At 39.8% G+C, this 22440-nt stretch overlaps 1 protein-coding gene across 1 annotated transcript in view; it reads left to right on the top strand.

The window, feature by feature from the left end:
* The first annotated feature begins 2832 nt into the window (after nt 1-2832).
* Nucleotides 2833-22440, top strand: part of IBA57 (iron-sulfur cluster assembly factor IBA57) — a 28729-nt gene continuing 9121 nt past the window's right edge. Inside the window, exons 1-2 of the mRNA XM_003762225.4 lie at nt 2833-3268; nt 21886-22232. Of these exons, the coding sequence (XP_003762273.1) occupies nt 2928-3268; nt 21886-22232 (688 nt within the window). The 5' untranslated portion in view covers nt 2833-2927. The remainder of the gene's footprint in view (nt 3269-21885; nt 22233-22440) is intronic.

The raw sequence follows: 22440 nt of genomic DNA, 5'->3' as shown, positions 1-22440 counted from the left end.
CAAGGGCTTCTGCTTAGGCTAAGGATCCAAAGAATAAATTTTTTAAATATTACTTTTCTCTGACCTCAAACAATTTAGTGGGAGTGAGGGTGAGAATGACATGGACAACTAACTGGAAGAGTACAATCCAAGGAGGTCTATTTTGATGGTGATCAAAGGATTAATCAAGACAAAGTATCAGTTTATTTTACATAAAATGTTTTTTATGTTTTATATATATATATCTCTCTTTATATAGATACATGCATATATGTAGCCATATATATGTATATATGTGTGTATATATACATATAAGTATATACACATATAAAAAGAGAAAGATGGAGATACACATTATAAACCCCAGAAGAAAAGGGAGTAGTTTCAAAATTTTAGCCATGTCATCATTTGCTTTCAATTCTGGGGAACTTTTTTTTTTTTTTTTTGCTGAGGCAATTGCAGTTAGTGACTTGCCCAAGGTCACACAGCTAGGAAATGTTAAGTGTCTGAGACCAGATTTGAACTCAAGTCCTCCTGACTTCATGCACCTAGCTGCCCCAATTTTCAGAACTCTTAATGTGAAAAAGAAAGTTATGGAACTGAATTCAGAATTCCTTTTTACCATTATTGACTGAATTCATCCTGAGTCAAAGGAATTGATGAAATTTGGTAATTCCTGCCTTCTAAATTTATTTATTTTTTTAATTTAATAGCCTTTTATTTACAGGTTATATGCATGGGTAACTTTACAGCATTAACAATTGCCAAACCTCTTGTTCCAATTTTTTACCTCTTACCCCCCACCCCCTCCCCCAGATGGCAGGATGACCAGTAGATGTTAAATATATTAAAATATAAATTAGATACACAATAAGTATACATGACGAAACCGTTATTTTGCTGTACAAAAAGAATCACTCTGAAATATCGTACAATTAGCTTGTAAAGGAAATCAAAAATGCAGGTGTGCATAAATATAGGGATTGGGAATTCAATGTAATGGTTTTTAGTCATCACCCAGAGTTCTTTTTCTGGGCATAGCTGGTTCAGTTTATTACTGCTCCATTGGAAATGATTTGGTTGATCTCGTTGCTGAGGATGGCCTGATCCATCAGAACTGGTCATCATCTAGTATTGTTGTTGAAGTAAATGATGATCTCCTGGTCCTGGCCTTCTAAATTTATTAAACTATATAAACTCACTAGTCCAATTATGGTCATCTGTAGAGGCAAGGTATAAGAGGACAAGGGAAATTCCTGTTCTTTTAACATCTCTGGAACCATATAAGTTGATTTACATTTTGGAAAATGTCAGATCACACATATGTCATTAAGAGCTCAAACTATTGTTTTCTATGGAATGATATCCAGGCCAAACTGCCTAAGACTCCCTGGAGACAGGGAAAGATGTTAAAGGAGCAGAAAGTCCTCTAGGTATGCAATCCTTGACTTCTCTTACACGGCGATCTTTCCCCTCCGTGGCAAGAAATAGTTAATAAGACTTTTCACATTAAACATTTTAAGAAGAGCTGATTTAGTGCTACAGATATATAACACCACACAAATCTTATTTGCACACTGCAGGAATTCATTACAAATACTTGGGCATGGCAGTTTAACAGCCAAAATAGAATTTTAAATGTTCAAAAGTGCTTAAACAAGATAAAAAAAAAAAAAAAAACCCAACAACTTGGCTATTTAAGAAAATCGATTGTAAAGACAGTAGGGCTCTTACCTAATTTTGCAGATTATTCTTGACAACTAGATTCCATTCAAATTAGCAGCCTTGCCACCTCTTTCCTCTGAGCTTTGGGTTTATCCTATAGACCGTATCATCTGTTTCTCTTCCTAGCTTCATTCAATGCTCAGCCCATGTAGTGTTATTTTTTTTTTTCATTTTTTCATTTTTTATTTATTTATTTATTTATTTTAGTTTATATCTGCTTGGTTGTAACTCTCTCCCTCTTCAAAAAACACCTCTTTATCATCTAGAGATAGTATCCCACCTCGCTATGCCCGGGTTAGCGCCCTGAGGGCAAGCTCTGTGGCTCATTGTCCTTCTATGGCCACCATGTAGTCCGGTGTCCTGTCTTCCACTTAACAAAGGCTTTGGAACTGAATCTACTGGAACTTGGGACTTGGAAAGCAGAAGAGGAAAACGGCAGCTTTTCCAGGCCTTGGAAACAGACTGCAAGAATACGACTGGGAAAATAACGGTTTGGTCATGTATACTTATTGTGTATCTAATCTATATTTTAATGTACTTAACATCTACTAGTCATCCTGCCATCTAGGGGAGGGGGTGGGGAGGTAAGAGGTGAAAAATTGGAACAAGAGGTTTGGCAATTGTTAATGCTGTAAAGTTACCCATGCATATAACCTGTAAATAAAAGGCTATTAAATAAAAAAAAATAAATTGTCAATAAAAAAAGAAAAATATCTTTGCACATATTTTGAAAAATAAAAAGCTATTATAAAAAAAAATAAAATAAACTTTCACATAAAAAAAAAAAAGAATACGGGCTGGGGAACGACGCGCGTTTCTAGGACTGGAACCACAGTTCAAACCCAGGTCTTTCTCCGGAGACGCGCTTCTCTCTCACTCCGGTAGGGGGAGAATGAAATCAACAGGTGTGACGTCAACATAAACGCCGCGGGTGCTGGGCAGACAGGAGAAACGGAGAAATCCTGCTCAGCCACGGAGGTCAAGGAAGGCTTAGGAGGGGAGAGGGCTTGGGGACACGCTGTTCCCCAGCTGAGGGGCAGGAGCGCCCGGAAGCTTAGCCGGCTGACGTGGTGTACACGATTGGCTGGAGGTTTGATTGACAGCGGTAACGATACCGCCCCTCATTGGGCGCCCCCGGCGGGTGGGCGGGCCAGGGCGGTGGTGGGGGAGGGGGAGGAGTGCGGTAAGCTTCTCCCGTAAAGGGCACGGCATTACTCTTCAAGATGGCTGCGGCGGCACTGCTCCGCTGGGCGGGTACGGGCCTCTGCAGTTCCGTGTGGGGACAGCCGTTTGGCACTGGGCTGAGACGCCGCCTGAGCCTGGGCGGCGGCAGTGACGGGGAAGGCAGCGGCACTTGGTTGTACTTCCCGCTGCGCGATCGCGACGCGCTGCGCGTGCACGGACCCGATGCCGAACCGTTCCTCCTGGGGTTGCTGACCAATGAGCTGCCGCGACCGGGCCCTGGGGGCGGGACGGCGTCACCCGAGGCAGCCTCAGCGCGCGCGCACTACGCTCACTTCCTCAACGTCCAGGGCCGGACGCTCTATGACGTCATTCTCTATAGGTGCGATGGGGTAGGCGGGTAGGAACGGACGAGACCATTCGTGCGAGTGGGACGGGGGAGGGGGCAAAATCATTGCATCTATCCTGGGGGGGGGGGGGAAAGAAGGGTTATCGGCGCCTTTTATTAATATCAGAATAATAATAGCTGGCATTTATCGCTTCTGGAGGGCGTCACGCACATTTCATTTGACCTTGTAACAAACCCGCGAAGTAAGGAATCCCGTCCGCATTAATAACGTGCATTTCCTCACACCGATGAAAGGACAAATCTGTCTCCCTAATAATGACCTTAATCACTAGCATTTCTACAGAGGTGACCTGTGCCAAGTCCTGCGCTATAAGCTTTACAATGTCCTCTCATCTGATCCCCAAATTGTGAGGGAGGTGCTGTTATTATCCCCATTTTGCAGATGGGGACGCTGAGGCAAACAGCGGTTTAATGACGTAATGCAAACGGTGAGGGAGGTGCTGTTATTATCCCCATTTTGCAGATGAGGATGCTGAGGCAAACAGCGGTTTAATGACGTAATGCTTAGGGTCTGCCTAACGACATTCTCTGTCAGTAAATATTCTGGTTTAGGGGAAACTGAGACTTAGAGAGGGGAAACGGCTTGGGACCAACGTGGCTCTAGTGTCAAGCCTGGGCGTCCTGACTGGAAGACGCCATGCTGCCAGAAGCGGCAAAATCGTTTCTGTATCATGTTGCGTTCTTATATATATTATCACATTAGAACTCGTAGGTAAAGTATTCGGGATCCCATTTTTCGGATCAAGAAACTGAGTCTCAGGTGAAATGGCTCGCTTAAGGCTCGTCATTGTTACAATATTGTAGCAGCGATCTCATGAATTGCCATTGTTTATTGTTTATATGTTACATCTCGTTTCATGTTAATTACATTCTTCCGAAGCATGTAAGTCATTGTCACTGTATCTTAAAGATCATCCAGTCCCCTTATTTTACAGAGGCAGTGGGGAAGGGAGCTAGGACTTATTAAGGACAATCGGTGAGCCAGCCGCAGTATTATTTCATCCTCACAAGAACCTTATAGGGGAGGTGCTCTTAGCTCCATTTTACAGATGAGGACACTGAGGCAGAATAACTTGCTCAGTCTCACAGCTGATCAGTGTCTGAGGATGAATTTGAACTCGGGTCTGCCTGACTTTAGGCCTGACTCACTGTCCGTTGTACCTCCTAGGAGAAAATCAGAAAAGGTCAGAGACTTGCCCAGGTATCGTGACTAGAACTACAGTTCGGCTTTGCGCTCAGATTTTCCGACATTAGGTTCAGCTAATTCCACTGCACCAGGGGCCAAGTCATCCCAAGTTAATTTTGGCTCTACCCTGGGGTGTGCTGGTAAACTTTAACATATTGAAAAAAAAATGCCCACATCCTACTTTTAAGTTTAGCCTGCATTATTAACATTTCCTCCATCACTTTCTTAAGTTGAATCAAGTATTGTTTGCTAGTTTCCAACATATTAGTGCTCATACTGGAAATTCAGCCTAGGAACTGGCTCCGGCACATAGCAAACTGACTCCCCACAGGACTTGATAAAGCATGGAGATATGAGGCTTGCCCTGAAGTTTCTTATTAATCCAAGTAGCAAGCTTTAATGAATGCCCTCTGTTAGGTCCTTTGAAGTTCTTCCAGCCGAGATTCAGTGATTATGGCCTGAAAAGTGGCCAAGAGGAGGTGAGTCATAGGCAGAGCCCAGAAACAAGAGGGAAGATAGTATCATCCAATTTTGGAAGCAGGGAGGAGGATGTTCTACGTGTGGGAAACTAGAGGAGTCTGCTCTGCGCAGGGGCCACAGGGCAGGGGGGGGAAGGCTGACTTGCAAGCTGGAAAGATGCTGGGGAGCAGGGGCTTGGACTTGGGCTAATGACTGGACTTCTAGTCAGGAAGGACTTGGTGTAGGTTTTGAGGGGCTGTGATAGATGTTAGCTGCTCAGTCGTTCTGCAAATGTCTGTCTAGCGTTTCGAGATGTGCTGGCCACGTGTCCGGCTAAATTCACCGTTCTCCCATCTCTCTTTGGTCTGTTAAATCATCCCCTGGGTCTGATTGCCTGTTTTCCTTTCCTTTTCCTTCATGAAAGTTTCTCTGATCTCCCCAGAAGAAAGTGGTCTTTTTTTTGTGACATCTGTCTAGCACAGCTTATCTGGATCTCTCCTTTGTACCTCTCACTCTTCTCCTTTGTCACTTTGTGACCTCATTTTGGGGTGTTCTTGGCAAAGACACTGGAGCAGTTGGCCATTTCCTTATTGAAATCATTTTACAGATGAGGAAACTGAGGTAAACAGGGTAAGGGACTTGCCCAGGGTTACACTACTAGTAAGTCTCTGAGGACAGATTTGGACTCAGGAAGAGGAATCTTTCTGATTCCAAGCCCAGTGCCACACAGCTGCCCCAGGGGTCTTAGGATTGGGGATTGGACCTTGGACTTTATTCCATTTATTGGCCCTGAGTTTTGTGGTTTTCCCAAGGTCACCCTGCTCATTAGCGTGTGCACACTGTATCCTCAGACCATCCCATCCTCCAATCCCACACACACTCCCCCACTTCCCTCATTGGTGGCCAGTTTTCTTTAGTCCCCAGTGTGAGCGCTTAGGGGCATGGGGAAGGGCTGTGCATATTGAGCATCAGCAAAGTTCAGGGGTTTATCAGTCAAGCACTTATTAAGGGCCTGCTGGGTCCTGGGCACCAGGCAGCTAGGCACCTGTCTGTGCACACTCTTTTAGGGCAAACACCATATGTGCATTTGCTGACGCACCACATGCAGGAACTTTATCTGTAGCTGTTCAGAGCAGCTCCTCCATAATTGTTTATCAGCCAGGCCCAGGCTGGACCCTGGCTCTGATGGTTTAAAGAGGCGCCATCCTTCCACAGGCCTTTTTGTCCACTCAGACTCAGAGCAGTTTTATTGAGCACCCCTGTATGTGCTGGGGAAATAGGATGAGAGAGGATTCTGCCCCAACCCAGAGGCACTGATGATCCCTTTGGGGGAGTAGGAAGAACACTGAATGTAGAAATGTGGATTCCCCTTGTCGCTCTCATGCCCTGTGTAATCATGGTTCCTGAGGCACTTCATCTCTGGACCTCAATTTCATCATCTGTTAAATGGATCTCTCCTTGCTTACATAATCAGGTCATTTATAACAAAAGCTTCTCTTAAAGCTCAAAAGGCTATAGAAATGAGCTCTACTATCAGTATGAACATTATTGCCTTTATTGGGGAAATGGGGTTCATAGATATTGGAGAAAAAATTGCCTGATCAAGGAATAACCCAGATATAGCCTAAAGTCAATAATAGAGTAAGTGCTGGGAGCAGCAAGGATGGGCTCAGAGTTAGCAAGAAAGGCTTCCTGGAAAAGGGGGCTCTGAAATATATGTGAGAGGACTGGGGAATTTACTTTTTACCTTTATAAAGGTTGCTTATTGTCAGGGCCTGATAATTGAAGTCCAATCCCTGTTCAAAACTTTTTCAAGCCCCAATAAAGGGGCTTTTTTTTTTTTTCATCCACAGGAAAAATTGTTTTTTTTGTTTTTGTTTTTTTGTTTTGTTTTGTTTTGTTTTTTTTAGCATTTTTATTGTGTATATTGTGCATTTTATTGTTCTTATCTTTCATTCAAGGGTTTTTTTCTTTTTTCTTTTTTTTAAATTGAAGCTTTTTATTTTCAGGACATATGCAAGGATAATTTTTCGCCATTGACCCTTGCAAAACCTTGTGTTCCAATTTCCTCCCCTTCTCCCCATCTCCTTTCCTAGATGGCAAGTAATCCAATATATGTTAAACATGGTAGAAATATATGTAAATCCAATATAGATATACATACTTATACAATTATCTTGCTGCACAAGAAGAATCTGATCAAAAAGGAAAAAAATGAGCAAGAAAATAAAATTCAAGCAAACAACAGTAAAAGAAGTAAAAATGCTGTGCTGTGATCCACACTCAGTTCCCACAGCCCTCTCTGGGTATAGAGGGCTCTCTTTATTACAAGATCATTAGAACTGATCTGAATTATCTCATTGTTGAAAAGAGTCACATCCATCAGAACTGATCTTTAAATAATCTTGTTCTTATTGTGTATAATGAAATCCTGGTTCTGCTCACTTCATTTAGCATCAGTCCATGTAACTCTCTCCAGACTTCTCTAAAATCATTCTACTGATCATTTCTTATAGAAAAATAATATTCCATAACATTCATATATCATAATTTATTCAATCATTCTTTAATTGATGAGCATCCACTCAGTTTCCAGTTTCTTACCACTACAAACAGGGCTGCCACAAACATTTTTGCACATGTAGGTCCCTCCTTTATGATCTCTTTGGGATACAAACTAGTAGAAACTGTGCTTGATAGCCTTTTGGATATAGTTCCAAATTGCTCTCCAGAATGGTTGGATCTGTTCACAATTCCACCAACAATGTATTCGTGTCCCAGTTTTAAGGGTTTTTTCTTATCATGAAACCAACAACCTTGAATAAGTCAATGCATGAAGAATATAGAAAGAGAATAGTATGTGAATCTCTGTAAAACTTAGTTGTCCTTTAAAAATGTATATTAAATTTATCCAAGTAAGCATCAAACTACACCACTTGTCAATGTCCAGTTCTGAACTTCCTTCTTTTCTCCTCTGTATTTTTTTTTCCCTCTGTATTTGTTAATTGTTTTAAGTTTTTTTCTTCCTCATGAATTGATACACCTTCCCATTAGATGCTTGCCTTTCCTTATAACAAGGGTCCTAGTGATGAGCAAAAGCAATTCATGGGTTAATCTGATTTGCTGATGCCTCCAGTGAGCCCTGGTCCTCACCTCTGGGCCCACAAGTGAGAAGCAGGATTCATTATCCCTCTTCTGGACCGGTGACTGGATGGGCCCTACTTGGAGTGCTTAAGCCTTGCACAGCCATTTCCCTCTGGGTTCTCACACTTATTGTATAAGTTGGTCTTGCGGTTCCACGGACTTTCCTCTGTGCAGATGTTCTCCAGGGGTGATCACTAAGGTCTTGGCTTGTGCCACACAAAACATGAGGGTCCTGGAGTGATAGTGATGGAAGGGACCTTGAGGAAAAGAGGGACAACAGCACAAATAATTAGGCTTGAAAAGTACCAAAGAGAGGCAGCTCCTATTGGTGGGAAGCCATTCTCTTTAACTTTTACCAGTTGTTCCTGTTGTAGCCTCAGGGTCCATCTGATCCCTCAAATGCATAAGTAATCTATAACAATAACATAATCTCCTCTACACATAACGATTCTTCTGATACTTAAAGAAAGCATCAGTTTTCTTCTTCTGTCCCCAGGCCCAGACATTCAGACAAGAGAGATCATTGGAGGGCCAGGCCAGTCTAGGATAAGGCTTCAGTGAAGAGATGGGATTGGAGCTGACCATAGAGAATGGCAAAATGGATAGATGGGGGGTGGAAGAAGTCTTCTTGAGGGAGGAGGAAGGAGAAAAGCCCCATGGAGGAGGGAACACTTTCAGATGTGGTGGGTGCACAAATTAAATTTTTGTAAATATGGTATTTGTTTGTTACAAAGGAAGGCAAATACTAGGAGATAGTAGTGCAGGAAGCAGAAAACTTTGGGCTTTACAAGAAGAGGTATTGGGGACAGGCGAGGGTTTTGAGATAGGAGAAGCTGGGATGGATGAGAACAACAGAGAATGGACTGCTGTGGAACCAGATTGTAGGGAACCTCAAATGCTGGGATCAGGAGTTTATACTTTATTTGCTAGACAGTGGGGTCCACAAAGTTTGAGGAGAGGAATGACGGATCATAACTGTGTTAGAAGCATGTGGAGGGTGGGAAAAAAAGAGGGACTAGAGGCAGGAAGACCAGTTGGCTGTTAGCACGGTCCCCACCAGTGGTACCTGCCAGGGCCGAGACGATAGATGGAAGACATGTGGAAGAAGGAGCCCTGGGCCTGGTCAACTCCCCAAGGTCAGCGCTCAGGCTGTGGCTGACAAAAGAGGCCATTCTGTGGCCAGGATTAGGAAGTTGTGTGCTTGTTTTTTCAACCAGACCCTTGTACAAACTTGTTTTGTTGCCATTAGCTTTATGACTTATGTTTTACTTTTTCCTCCAGGGAAAGTTGAAATTCACTCTTCCCTTGAGCCAGTTAGTTACACTTGGATAATCAATTCATCAACTAGCACATAGTGAATTCCTGCCTGATTGTAGTGATTAAACGGGTCGGACAGTGTTTGATGTGAATAGACCACAGTGAGCCCATGAAAGGAAATGATCAGGGGGCCAGTTCACCATGAGGCAGAGCTTTCTAAAAATGAGAATCTTCCAACCAGAGAACCACAGAAAGTAACTCATTACCAACAGGCTTTATCCTGGGAAGGACCTTAGGGAACTTCTAATCCCATGTGCCCCACTTTAAGTGGCTGAGTTGGGGTCCAGACTTGGATCTTCTGACTTAAAATACATCGGATGATTCCTCTAACATCAGACATACTTATGTTTCTGAATGACTCTGTCAGAAATGCCATGAAATGTCAGGGAAAAAATGGTGTTTTTTCCCACCTTCTCACATATGATTCCTATTCACATCTTTCACTCCAGCCTGGCCAGGCTCAATGTCTCCTCCTGCCCCTCTCTGCCCCTGCTCTGCTTCCAATCCCCTGAAATAGTTGGTCTCCTTTACCACCTCTGCTGGTTGAAACCCTTGCCTTTTTTTGAGTGACAAATAAGATGCCATCTTCTACAGAAAATGTCTTGATTTCCCCAAGCTGTAAGTGATTTTGGCTTCCCTCTCCTTAGATCTCTCAGATGCAGATGCTTTGTGCATCTCCATAGATGAGGATTTCTTATTTCCTTGATTAGAGTTTAAGTTTCTACAAAGTCTTTGAGGAAAGACCTTCAAGTACTTGGAGACAACCCTCAGACTGGCCCTAAATTTCCTTTACTCTGGTCTCAATTCCGTATGCCATAGAAGACATAACATGGTACACTGGGAAAACCTAGAGAGAGGCAGTTCTGAGGAGGGAGGGAGGAAAAGGGGAAGATATCTAAAAAGGCTGCTAGAGATTCATGAAGGCCTCATTAAGAATTTAAATTCCTTAAAGATATCTAGAGAAAAGGATTTCAACACAACAATAAATCGGGATTAAAAAAAAAAATCTAAGGTTATAATGTTGCACTAAATTTAAGATTTTAACATTTAAATATAAGATTTTATGCTTGGGCTAAAAAAGCAGTTTTCTTAGTACAAGATCAGGGTATAGCCATCCATTTGGGCTAGGAAATGTCAAAGTTGTCTTCAAGAATCTGAAAGATCTTCATGTCCAGAAGAACTAGACTTGCTCTTCTCAGCCCCAGTGGGGACAAGGAGGAGCAATGGTAGATTTTTGCTGATGCAGATTTTATTTTTTTTTTATTTTTTTATTTTTATTTTTTTTTTACATGACCAAACTGTTATTTTGCTGTACAAAAAGAATCAGACTCTGAAATATTGTACAATTAGCTTGTGAAGGAAATCAAAAATGCAGGTGGGCAAAAATATAGGGATTGGGAATTCAATGTAATGGTTTTTAGTCATCACCCAGAGTTCTTTCTGTGGGCGTAGCTGGTTCAGTTCATTACTGCTCCATTGGAAATGATTTGGTTGATCTCATTGCTGAGGATGGCCAGGTCCATCAGAACTGGTCATCATCTAGTATTGTTGTTGAAGTATATAATGATCTCCTGGTCCTGCTCATTTCACTCAGCATCAGTTCGTGTAAGTCTCTCCAGGCCTTTCTGAAATCATCCTGTTGGTCATTTCTTTTTTTTTTTTTTTCAAAGTTTTTGTTTTTATTATAGTCTGGCCCTCCAACAGTCTGAGGGACAGTGAACTGGCCCCCTGTTTAATTTTTTTTCCTTTCTTTTTTTTTATTTTTATTTTTATTTAATAGCCTTTTATTTACAGGTTATATGTATGGGTAACTTTACAGCATTAACAATTGCCAAACCTCTTGTTCCAATTTTTCACCTCTTACCCCCCCACCCCAGATGGCAGGATGACCAGTAGATGTTAAATATATTAAAATATAAATTAGATACACAATAAGTATACATGACGAAACCGTTATTTTGCTGTACAAAAAGAATCAGACTCTGAAATATTGCACAATTAGCTTGTGAAGGAAATCAAAAATGCAGGTGGGCAAAAATATAGGGATTGGGAATTCAATGTAATGGTTTTTAGTCATCACCCAGAGTTCTTTCTGTGGGCGTAGCTGGTTCAGTTCATTACTGCTCCATTGGAAATGATTTGGTTGATCTCATTGCTGAGGATGGCCAGGTCCATCAGAACTGGTCATCATATAGTATTTTTTTTTAATTTAATAGCCTTTTATTTACAGGATATATACATGGGTAACTTTACAGCATTAACAATTGCCAAACCTCTTGTTCCAATTTTTCACCTCTTACCCCCCCCCTCCCCTAGATGACAGGATGACCAGTAGATATTAAATATATTAAAATATAAATTAGATACACAGTAAGTATACACATCATATAGTATTGTTGTTGAAGTATATAATGATCTCCTGGTCCTGCTCATTTCACTCAGCATCAATTCATGTAAATCTCTCCAGGCCTTTCTGAAATCATCCTGTTGGTCATTTCTTACTGAAGAATAATATTCCATAATATTCATATACCACAATTTATTCAGCCATTCTCCAACTGATGGGCATCCACTCAGTTTCCAGTTTCTAGCCACTACAAAGAGGGCTGCAACAAACATTTGTGCACCTACAGGTCCCTTTCCCTTCTTTATGATCTCTTTGGGATATAAGTAACACTGCTGGATCAAAGGGTATTCACAGTTTGATAATTTTTTGAGCATAGTTCTGCTCTCCAGAATGGTTGGATTCGTTCACAACTCCACCAACAATGGCTGATGCAGATTTTAGCTTAATTCAGGAAATTCTGCCTGGCTTAGAGAGCTAGACTGAAGTGAAGTGGGCACCATGAGAGCTGGAGCTTTGCCTTTCTCATCAGAGATCTTCAAGCAAAAGCTGCAAATCCAGCTTGGTATATTGGAGAGGGAAATTGTTTAGGTATGATACTAGAATTAGATCATCTTTGCTGTCCTCTGAGGTCCCTTTCCAACTCTGAAGTGATTCAATCTTTGTGATTCCAAAGACCTGGCTGATTGTGTGACTGGATCACCTTGACTCAGTTTTTTCATCAGTAAGATAGAACAGGACTTCTTAAACTTTTTCCACTCACGACTCCTTTTCACTCAAGAAATTTTTATGTAACTCTGGGTTTATAGGTGTATTAAATAGGCATACAAATAAAATATTTATTGATAATAAATCATAATTTTGTGACCCTCACATTCAGGTACACGACTCCATATGGTGTTGTGACCCAGTTTAAGAAGCTTTGACTTAAGAAATTATATACCATATAATTCATAGGCTTGTTGAAAGGGAAATATTTTGTAAATCTTGAAGTGCTATATAGATATGAGTTAGACCATGCTGATCAGAGAGGGAGCTTCCTATTGGAGCTAGAGCTTGAATGGACAGAGAAAATGGGAGGGCCCTTGAGGCAAGAATAATGGGGTATAAGGAAGTTAACTTGTCTGGACTGGAGGGTACCTTGGAGAAGGGGACCTGAATGTCCCCTTGGAGAAGGGGACTCAGAAGGAACTTTGTTATCTGGTCCTACATTCTCATTTTTCATGTGGGGAATCTGAGACTTAAAGAAGACACTTTTCAGAGTTCCTTCAGCCAATTATTGGGTTTATCTCTGGGTTTTAGGAAGGGCATTAATAAGATATGGAGTAGGTAGAAGAGCACCCCCAAGATGGTGAAGGTCTTATGGTTATCAGAGGAGGATCAATTGAGGGGACTGGTCACTTTAGCCTGGAGAAGAGAAGACTTGCTGGAGGGGTTGTGGTAGGCAGGAAAGAGAGTGTCCTTCAAATATTCAGAGGGCTCTCTCCTGGCAAAGGGGATCAGATCAGACTTGTTCTGCTTGGTCCAGAGTGCCAAAGATGCTCTCAGTGTAGCCTTTGTTTCTGATTGTTAGTGGCGGCCCAGAGTAGAAGGGCAGGCTGTGGGTTTCCTCATCCTGGAGGCCTTTAACCAAAGCTGGCCGTTCACTTGTTGGAGATGCCATGGAGTTACAGTCCCTTCAGTCTACTAACTGCAGTTAGTCTGCCTTGCACCCAATGATGGGTTCTTCAGGCATTCTGGGGCACCAGTGCCACCCAGTGGCAGATCCCTGCTTGTTGTTCCTCCTGCTTTGAAGACTGTTGAGCTTTGTATCCTCCATTTAGAATTGCAGCCCTAAGGCCATACTGCTGGAAGGGTCAGAGTATGGACTGGAGCCCTATTTTTCTGACAACAAATCCAATGGATTTTCCCACCACATTATACTTCCTCCCCTAAAATTTTCAATAGCCCGAGGCAGCATACTAAGAAGGGAGCACTCACCAGGAATTTTGGCTTGGAACATGATAAACTAGTCTGTGCCATAATAATAATCATAATAGTGGTGATGATGATGATAATTTTAAATTAAATTAAATTAAATTTAAATTTAAATAGCACTAAATTTAACATTTGTAAAATGCTTTACAAAAATTATCTCATTTGAGTCTCACAACAATCCTGAGAAGTAGATACTATTCTTACTCCTATTTTACAGGTGAGGAAACTAAGGCATGCAGATTTTAAGTGATTTGCCCAGCTAAGTGTCTAAATTTAGATTTGAACTTGGGTCTTCCTGATTCCAAGTCCAGTGCTTTTTCCACTGTCTTGCCCAGCTTTCTTTAATTTTATAACCCTGGGGCAGCTAGGTAGCACAGTGGGTGGAGCACCAGCCCTGAAGTCAGGAGGATCTGAGTTCAAGTTTGACCTCAGGCACTTAACACTTAATTTATAACCACCATTTCCACCTAGGGGAAAATCTTTTTTTTTTTTTAAATTTTATAAGTTTTTATTCTCCATAGTAGCAATGTATAAGATAAATCTACATCCTTTTCCATTCATTTAAAATTTATTATTAGTTTACATGGATTTTATAGCTTCTGTAGATAACTCAAACCCATGTCTTATGTCATATTTTATATCACATTTATTTGTGCATATGTCTTCTTTGCCCCTTTTGTGTTCCGGTGGGTAAAATAAGTATTTCTGTGAATGACTCATTTTTTTTTTAATAACTTTTTATTGACAGAACCCATGCCAGGGTAATTTTTTTACAACATTATCCCTTGCACTCACTTCTGTTCTGATTTTTCCCTCCCACCCTCCACTCCCTCCCCTAGATGGCAAGCAGTCCTATATATGTTGAATATGTCATAGTATATCCTAGATACAATGTATGTGTGCAGAACCAAACAGTTTTCTTGTTGCACAGGGAAAATTGGATTCAGAAGGTAAAAATAACCCAGGAAGAAAAACAAAAACGCAAACAGTTTACATTCATTTCCCAGTGTTTTTTCTTTGGGTGTAGCTGCTTCTGTCCATCATTGATCACTTGAAACTGAATTAGGTCTCTTTGTCAAAGAAATCCACTTCCATCAGATTACATCTTCATACAGTATCATTGTTGAAGTATATAATGATCTCCTGGTTCTGCTCATTTCACTTAGCATCAGTTCATGTAAGTCTTTCCAAGCCTCTCTGTATTCATCCTGCTGGTCATTTCTTACAGAACAATAATATTCCATAACATTCATATACCACAATTTACCCAACCATTCTCCAATTGATGGGCATCCATTCATTTTCCAGTTTCTAGCCACTACAAACAGGGCTGCCACAAACATTTTGGTACATACAGCTCCCAGGGAAAATCTTTTTTGAATTTGTCAAAAAATCTAGTAGAGAGAAAGGTAAAATATCACATCATCATCATCATCTAGCTCTAATTACTTTAGCACCTTTACAGCATATACTATATTTACCTTTAGAAATCTGCATAAAACAGATAGTGCAGGGATTATTATCTTCCTTTTACAAATGAAGGAACCTGAGGCAAAATAGAAATAACTGGCATTTATGTAATTCTTTACAGTGTATAAACTATTTTTATATAAATTGTCTCATCATGGTGAGATAAATAGTTGTTTTATTTTCTCTGATTATAGATTTTTAAAAAACCCCAAAACTTGATAACTGAAAAAGTTTTTAGGGTTGTCCAAAGCCACCCAATTTAGGACTTCTACTTTTAAGAGTCCTTGATTTGCCCAGTGGGTTTTCTCTCATAGAACATTATCCCTGTAGCCCCTGCATTATTAGTAGGTTGTTCATTGAAAGCTGCCATGGTTAAAAAAAAAAAAAAATCATCCCAGCTGGGTAGTTCTCTAATGACATCCCCCTCATATCAAAAGAGGATACCCAAGGAAACCTGGGGACCTTTGCTGCATAAAGTAACTTAGTGACATCCCAAAGATGCCTTTAGCCCATGAGGTTGTGTTCAGAGAAAGAAAGAATCCAAAGAAGGGCCAAAAGGTGATCAGAAAGATTCAGAGTGAGGCCTTGAAAGCTGGGAGCCAAAGAAACAGAGAGGGACAACCCAAGCATCCAGGGGATTTCGAGATCCCTCACCTTCTATCTTGAAACCTAGGAGAGGAATCTGAAGATACAGACCTGTGAACCTCATTCTTATGTATGTATGTATGTATGTATAAAAAGCCCAGGAGGTACAAGTCAGTGCAGACACCCAAGGGACTCGGAGTAAGACCAAGCCGAGACAGAGCTTAGTCCTAGCAGGAACTAAAGCAAAAACTATGAGTACATCAAAGAGAACAATCACTTGGATAAAAATTTACTGTAGATTTAGAGATTTCCTCAACCTCCAAAGAAAATATAACAACTGTAAATGAAGACTTAAAGGGGAAAAAAAAAGATTTTCCACAAGGACTGCATGAATATCGAAAAGAAGAAATTTAAAAATTAAATAAAAGTACTCAATAATAAAAGGAGACTAAGTAAGTTTGAAGAAAGTAGTAAACCCTCCCCAAGAAATGGAATCCCTGAAAATTAGAACACAATAAGCAGAAACCAGTGACTCCATGAAACAGCAAGAAACATTAGAACAAAATCAAAAGATTGAAATAAAAGCATCTAAGGTATCTGTTATAAGAAAACATGTATAATGCAGATTAAGGAGAGATAATTTTAAGAATCAATGGAGTTGGGGCAGCTAGGTAGCATAGTGGATAGAGCACTCTGGAGTCAGGAGGACGCAGATACAGACATTTGATAAAGGTTATACATTTGCAGTTATACAAAACACGTTTCCATATTGGTCATATTGTGAAAGAAAACAGACAAAAAATTAACCCAACAAGAATAATAAAGTAAAAAAAATTATACTTCAATATGTATTCAGATTCCATTACATTATTCAGATTACATATTGAAGTATTCAGATTCCATTAGTTCTTTCTCTGGAGATGAATAGCATTTTCTATCATAAGTCCTTCAGAATTGTTTTGGATCATTGTATTGCTGAGAATAGCTAAGCCATTCACAGCTGATCATTATACAATATTGCTGTTACTATGTACAATATTTTTCTAGTTCTGCTCATTTCACTTTGCATCAATTCATATACGTCTCTCCAGGTTTTTTTCTGAGAACTTCCTGTTTATCACTTCATAGAGCACAATAGTATTCTATCACAATCATAAACAACAGCCTCTTCAGCTATTCCCAGTTGATGAATATCCCCTCAGTTTCCAATCCTTTGCCACCCAAAAAGAGAGCTGCTAAAAATATTTTTGTAATGTAGATCCTTTTTTCCTTTTTATCTCTTTGGGATACTAATAGTGGTATTGCTAAGTCAAAAGTTATATATGGTTTTATACTCATTTGGGTATAATTTACCAACCATACATTAACGTCTCAGTTTTTCCACATCTCCTCCAACATTTGTCATTTTCCTTTTCCGTCATATTAGTCAATCTGATAGATGTGGGTTGGTAGCCCATAATTTTAATTTGTATGTCTCCATTCAATAGTGATTTGGAGCATTTTTTCATATAAAAAGCTTTCATTTTGTCATCTGAAACCTCCATTGTAAAAATTTTTTTGCCTTTTTTATGTCATGTAATTTACCCCATTCTACATCTCCCTTTTCCCTTCCGCCAGTGTATTCCTTTTTCTCTTCCCTTAATTTTATTGCTTAAATATTCATCCCATTATATTCAACTCCATCCCATGGCCTATATCCATATATACTCTTTCTAATTGCCCTAATGATGAGAAGGTTTTTAGGAGTTACAAGAATCATCTTCCCACGTAGGAATGTATACAGTTTAATCTTATTGAATCCCTTTTGATTTCCTTTCCTTTTTATCTTTTATGTTTCTCTTGAGTCTTGTATATGAAAGTAAAATTTTCTATTCAATTCTAATCTTTTCATCAGAAATGCTTGAAAGTCCTCTATTTCATTTCTATCTACTTTCCCCCCCTGATTATAATTTCTTTTGCTGGGTAGGTGATTCTTGGTTTTAATCCTAGGTCTTTTGCCTTCCAAAACTTCATATTCAAGCCCTCTGATCCTTTCTTGTAAAAACTGCTAAATCTTATATTATTCTGACTGTGGCTCCATATTTGAATTGTCTAATTTTGACTAATTGCAATATTTTGACCTAGGAGCTATGAGATTTGACACTAATATTCCTGGGAGTTTTCATTTTGGGATCTCTTTCAGGAAATGATGAATAGATTCTTTCAATTTCTATTTTGCTCTCTGCTTCTAGAATGTCAAGGCAGTTTTGGAAAATAATGTGTAGGCTCTAGGCTCTTTTTCTGATTTATGTTTTTGGGTAGTTCAGTGATTCTTAAATTACTTCTCCCAGATCTATTTTCCAGGTCAGTTGTTTTTCCAATGAGGTATTTCATATTTTCTTCTATTTTTGAAATTCTTTTGATTTTGTTTTATTGTTTCTTGATGTCTCATGAAGCCATTTGCTGCCATTTGCCCAATTTTTATTTTTAAGGAATTATTTTCTTTGGTTTGCTTTTGTACCTCCTTTAGTCTAATTCTAATTTTAAAGAGTTCTTCAATGAATTTATGTATCTCTCTTTTTTTTTTTTTTTTCCAATTTGGCCAATTCTGCTTTTCAAAGTATCCTTTTCATTGGATTTTTGTGTGTGTGTGCTTCTTTTTACCATTTAGCCTACTCTGTTTTTTAAGATACTATTTTCTTCAATATTTTTTGTGCCTCTTTTACCAAGCTTTAATTCTTCATGATTTTTTTTTTTTGCATCACTCTCATTTCTCTTTTTTATTTTTGTCTATCTTTCTGACTTGTCTTTTAATATTCTTTTTTAGCTCTTCCATGGCCTGTCACATTTTTTTTTTTTTTTTTTTTTTTGAGCTTTGGCTGTAGCAGTATTGACTTTCTTGTTTTTTTTCTGAGTTTGTGTTTTGGTATTCCTTGTCACCATAGTAATTTTTGGTAGTCAGGATCTTTTTTCTGCTGTTTGCTCTTTTTCCTGCCTATTTCTAGAACATTTAATTCTGTGCTAAAGTGGAGCTGTACTTCCAGAGTAGATAGGGCACTGTACCAAGTTTCAGGTTTTTTTGTGTAGTTATTTTCAGAGATAATTTAGGAACCTATAAGTTTTAGATTTTTCCAAGATGGTGTGATCTAAAGAGATGTCTGTTTACTATTTTCCTCCCAGCTCTTCAGTGGTTACAAGTTCTGATGTACTAGTATTTCTTCTCACCTGAAACTGAGACTTGGGACTGTGATGCAGATCTGCCTATGGTCAGTGTAACAGTCTTGCCCTGAGTGCCAAAAAAGGGGAATGCTGTAATCTCCTTCTGAGCAGTTGTGTGACCCCTTCCTGTCGGTGGGCAGAAAGGTCCAGAAACTATCACTGCTGTCACTGATTCAATCATCCCAAACCTTACTATTGGTTTAATGGAGTTCAGCTGGCACTGGACTGTGCTCCATTTTCATCTGGTACAACAGACCTTTCCTGCCATCCTTCTTGGAAAATTGTCTTACCCTGTTCTTTTATGGGTTCTGCTACTCCAGAATTTGTTATGAGACATCATTATAAGCTTTTTTTTTGGGGGGGGGGTAGGGAGAGTTTAGGTGAGTCCCTACCTTTTCTCTGCCATTTTGGCTCTATCCCCACACCTACTTAATAAGTTCAGAATTTTTTCAAAAAAATTAAGAAAGAAACCAAAAAAGTTGATTGACTGGAGTGACCAATTGTTATGAAACACCAGAGAGGTAGTAATCTATGAGTTGCAGAATGAGGCACAAATTTTCAGAAACGGCCAATGTGTTTGCTTTTGCTTGACTAATCATGTTTTTTCTTTTAAAAATTGATTTAGTATTTTGTTATTTTACAATTATATGTAACAATAATTTTTAATATTCACTTTTAACACTTTAAGTTTAAAATTCTCTTCCTTTCTCCTTCTTTACCCTCCTCATTGAGAAAGCAAGCAATTTGATGTAGTTTATATATGTGTTGTCACAGAAAACACATTTCCATATTTTACTACTTATTTGTTATATGTGATTGTTCTGTTGATTAAGACTTTTTTAAGGAAAAGCTTTTTTATTAATCATTTTCTTAATTTAAATAATTTATTAAGTTTTTATTAATTTTAAAAATTAGCACATTTTAGTTTTTAGGAAACCTGATTTCCTAATGTTAAGGAGATTATTAAATATAAAAAGAAGTATTATTTCTTCTGTCTTCACTCTTTATTGTTTATAAAGTGTCTCAAATCACCCCAAACCAGCCTTCTAAACAACCATGACCTTTCCTTTATGGTGCAGAAAGGTCCTAAGAAAGTTCAGACTCTTTTGTTTGGTCTCCAAGACCCTCCACAAGCAGGCTCCATCCTATTTGTTCATGTTTAACTTCTCCACATCTTCTCCATGCACTCCTCATTCTGGCAAATTTTGCCGATGCTGCTCCCAAACACACCCTGACCTCTCCCACCTTTGATCCTTTTCTTTTGCTATTCTGTGTGTCTTAAAATACTCTCACTCCCAGGAGGACTTCTTTCCTCAGATTCCAAGTAACTAGATGATACAATATGACATGAAGACTGCTGTCTTGGGATGGGCCTTCTCTCGCTACTCTCAAGGATACTAGCTTGCCTGCTTTTGGGGGGGCAGAGAATTGTATTTTATCTCAGCTCCATATCTTATCTCAGCATAGTGATTTGCAAACACCACGTCCTTATAAATGCCTGCGTGGTTGATTGGGTCAGGGTACAGCAGTAATAAGGTCAGGGAACCTTGCAGGGATGTGTACAGCCAGTTCTTTCCCCTGACCCAGCTCATTTACTTAGAGCAGGCTGTGTACTTTCTGAATTGCCCAGTTTGGTTGGGCTCTCCAGACCACTAGCAGAGAGGAGGGTGGGAAAGGAGTGGGAAGAAAGAAGTGGGTTGTTTGGTATTATGCAGTCAGTTTTCACAAGATAATGAATAGGTAGGCGTCACAGCCTAGAGACATGGCTAACTTCTAAAAGTTCGCTAAGATCAGTCAACAGGTTATTTAAGGTCAAGTAAGAATCCCAAAAGACCAGATATATGGCCACAAAATCAGGCTTGGGCTTCATGGGAAGGCTATTTCCCAGTTTGACTTGCTTAGGGTTCATTTCATCTTGTTCCCCAATGTTTGTGGCTAACCTCTTTCCTCTGCATAGGTTTCACCATTGGACAGCTACCAGTCAATTGCCACCATATCCCACAGAAAAGAGAGCTGAGTTTGAGACATGAGAAATTTTACCTAGCCTCAGACCATAATCCTATCCCAGGCTACAAACTGCATTTCTGATCTTTCCCCCAGGCAAAGGTATTTGTACAGCCCAGACAAAATCTAAAAATTACATTCTTAGAGCTCTTTGAGCCCTTACTATAGTATATGTGACTATATTTATGGCAAAAATCAATCCCTGTGGGTTATAGATCTAGAGCCTGATTTTTCTGGCATTAAAAGTTAGGTACATTTATCAAAAAGAACAACACGAATAATTTTTTAAAGTGCTCGCTTGCATGTTATACTTTGGATAGCTGTCTACCTACTTGTCCGTTTGGTTGTGTGGCTCTGGCCCTGTCCAAAGACTGACTCCTGACCCCATCTCCTAGACATGTTGTTGGTTAAAAAGATCAGATGTTGATGGTTTAGTGCAGTCCATCCCCCTTGCTGGAGTCACTGTTCAGAACCCACATTATACCCACCAGTATGGTGATGGAAATGTCTCCTAATTATGAGGTTGTGTATGTGCTTTATTGATCATTTCCTCTTTGATCACTGCTGAAATCTCTCTCACATTCCAGATATCTGGAGGCAAAGACAGACCTCTGATTCACTCCATACTGAAAACCTCCTCTGATTCCACATCCAGCTGAAAATGATTGCAACATTTTCAGATTTCTGTTAATATTTTGGATGAATGGTACTTTTATCCTGCTCATGTTCTAAAAGCTGATCACTAAATCACCCTTGAAGGCAGGAAGGGTCTTTTTGGTTCACCATTATATGTACTGTATCTTGCACATAGCCATAGCTGCTTAATATCCACTTACTGATTCCTGATTTGAAGCTAGATTATTTTTCTTCACCTTACTCAAAACCTGGTTTCTCTTTTTTTCTCAGACTCCATGAAAGCCAAGAGGAGGAGCCAAACTTTCTACTGGAGTTCGACAGCTCAGTGTCTGGCGCCTTTCAAAATCACCTAAAACTATATAAGATCCGAAGGAAAGTCAACATCAGCCTGTGTCCCAATCTTTCTCTCTGGGCTGTTCTCCCACAAACTGCAGCTGAGGGCCTGCCAATGCCCTTGTTACAGAAAGGGAGCAAACCTGTGGTTCTTACCCCAGACCCCAGAGCAGCATGTATGGGCTGGAGGTTAATCATCGAGAAGGAAGATATGGCCCAGAATGTGGTTCCAGCTACCCAAATTAGAAGCACTAAGGATTATCATAAATACAGATATCAAAAAGGTAAATGAGAACTCCCTACTGGGACAGGAGGAGACTGAGCAAAGGAAAGGGAAATCCTGGCCCACAGTAGCTGAGGGGTCACTCAGACCAGGAACTCTGAACTTTTTTGGTATCAAGGACCTTAGGAAATCCCCTAAAGCCTAGGGTTTCCTTCTCAGAATGATATTTTTAAATAGAGAAAATTGCAAAGGAAACCAAGTATACTGAA

The sequence above is a fragment of the Sarcophilus harrisii genome, chromosome 1 (genome assembly GCF_902635505.1).
Source record: "Sarcophilus harrisii chromosome 1, mSarHar1.11, whole genome shotgun sequence".
NCBI lineage: Eukaryota > Metazoa > Chordata > Mammalia > Dasyuromorphia > Dasyuridae > Sarcophilus > Sarcophilus harrisii.
This window is presented reverse-complemented; position numbering and strand designations above follow the sequence as displayed.